At 46.1% G+C, this 1438-nt stretch overlaps 1 protein-coding gene across 1 annotated transcript; it reads right to left on the minus strand.

Moving 5' to 3' along the window:
- Positions 1-69: 69 nt before the first annotated feature.
- COCSADRAFT_165813 (uncharacterized protein) lies at positions 70-377 on the minus strand (the record flags this gene model as incomplete). Its single annotated transcript, XM_007707897.1, has 2 exons — positions 70-96; positions 153-377. 2 exons carry the CDS (start codon positions 375-377, stop codon positions 70-72), a joined length of 252 nt encoding a protein of 83 aa, XP_007706087.1.
- Between the last annotated feature and the right edge of the window lie 1061 nt (positions 378-1438).

Raw genomic sequence — 1438 nt, forward strand, 5'->3', positions numbered from 1 at the left:
GGATATGGAATGTTAATCTCATCTTTAAGCTTCGCAGCTTGAGATGGTTTGACAAGTGGCTGTCTCTCCTTAACCATCATATTGAATTTGATCGGTCTGCGTAAGATGTCATCGGTATTCGCGTGGATACCTTTCTCAGCGAGCGCCCTAACTATCTGCACAGCTGCAAGTGCATCACCACCCAGGCTGTCCAGCGAACGGTCATCTGTGCAATCAGCAACGCTTATGCCAAGTACCTGGCTAAATATATGCTTAAGCATATTGCCTTTCCACTCGACATCCTTACAGGTCGCTTGGGGCGGTGACTCGTCTGTGTCTGCAGTATTCACAGCAGGCTCAAAAAGGTCTTTTGGTTTCTGATGGGTGTTCTCAGTCATCATGAAGGCACAAGAACTGCGTGGCGAGTCCTCTGACGAACTAGATAGGACTAAATGAACTGTTAGAAGATATTTACGCGTAGAGCAGTAGTATTTAGAAAAGGACTGTTCGCAGTTATAAACGATGAGTATACAGTCACAAGTAGAGTGCAACCAAACAGATAGTATATAAACCTATGAAAAAGACTATGTTCCGAGCGTTCGGATATAGTTGGTACAAATATCTTGGTGAGTGTCGGCATAATGGCGTCGTTGTGTCGAGTGCCGGAGGCGTCGGTCCGTATGATACCGGCTCAGATCCGAACACTACCGGTACTTAACTACTTGGGCCCAACGGCTGCTGTGGCAGAATTTCGACAATAATATAACACGTAGCTTTTAATACATAACTACATCTACCACAACAACGCATAATTAAATAAACTTGACTAACATCCATCCCTACGTAGCGCAAATCCGGGCGTGCCGCAAGCAACCAATCAAATCTCGTGAATAGGGACAAAGTCTTTGATTCAAGACGGCTGATTGGTTACTTGCGTCACGTAGGGATTTGCGTCACTAAGGGATGGACGTTACGCATAACGTAGTTTACAAGCGAGTGAGCCACCCCACCAACTTTGCGCACCTCTATAAGCGTATAGCTCCACATTATATTAGTTTTGATAGATATTGATACAATAGATTAATTACTATCTAGAGTATCTTCCTTGCATGTAGTTACGTGAGTTATGACCAGTCTCTCTACACCTGCTACAGCGCGCTAGAGCCTGGCGGCTGACACCTGATCGCGCTCTCCTCCCTGACGCTCCTCACGAGTAATCTGCTCATCAGCCTCACGTTGAGCGAGTAGTTATATCCTCTCCAGCTCCCTTTGTAAGGACTCTACGCTTCTGTATCCGCTTCTTCTTACGCCGCCTACGCTCTGATACTACTGTATTAAGGTCCGTCCCTACGTGCCGAAAAACCCTGTGTGCCGAAAACGATCAATCAGATCGCGACGGTTAGAGAGAAGTCCATAATTCTTGCGATCCGATTGATCGTTTTCGGCACACAGGGTTTTT

This window comes from Bipolaris sorokiniana, assembly GCF_000338995.1.
Source record: "Bipolaris sorokiniana ND90Pr unplaced genomic scaffold COCSAscaffold_25, whole genome shotgun sequence".
In the NCBI taxonomy this organism is placed as follows: Eukaryota; Fungi; Ascomycota; class Dothideomycetes; order Pleosporales; family Pleosporaceae; genus Bipolaris; species Bipolaris sorokiniana.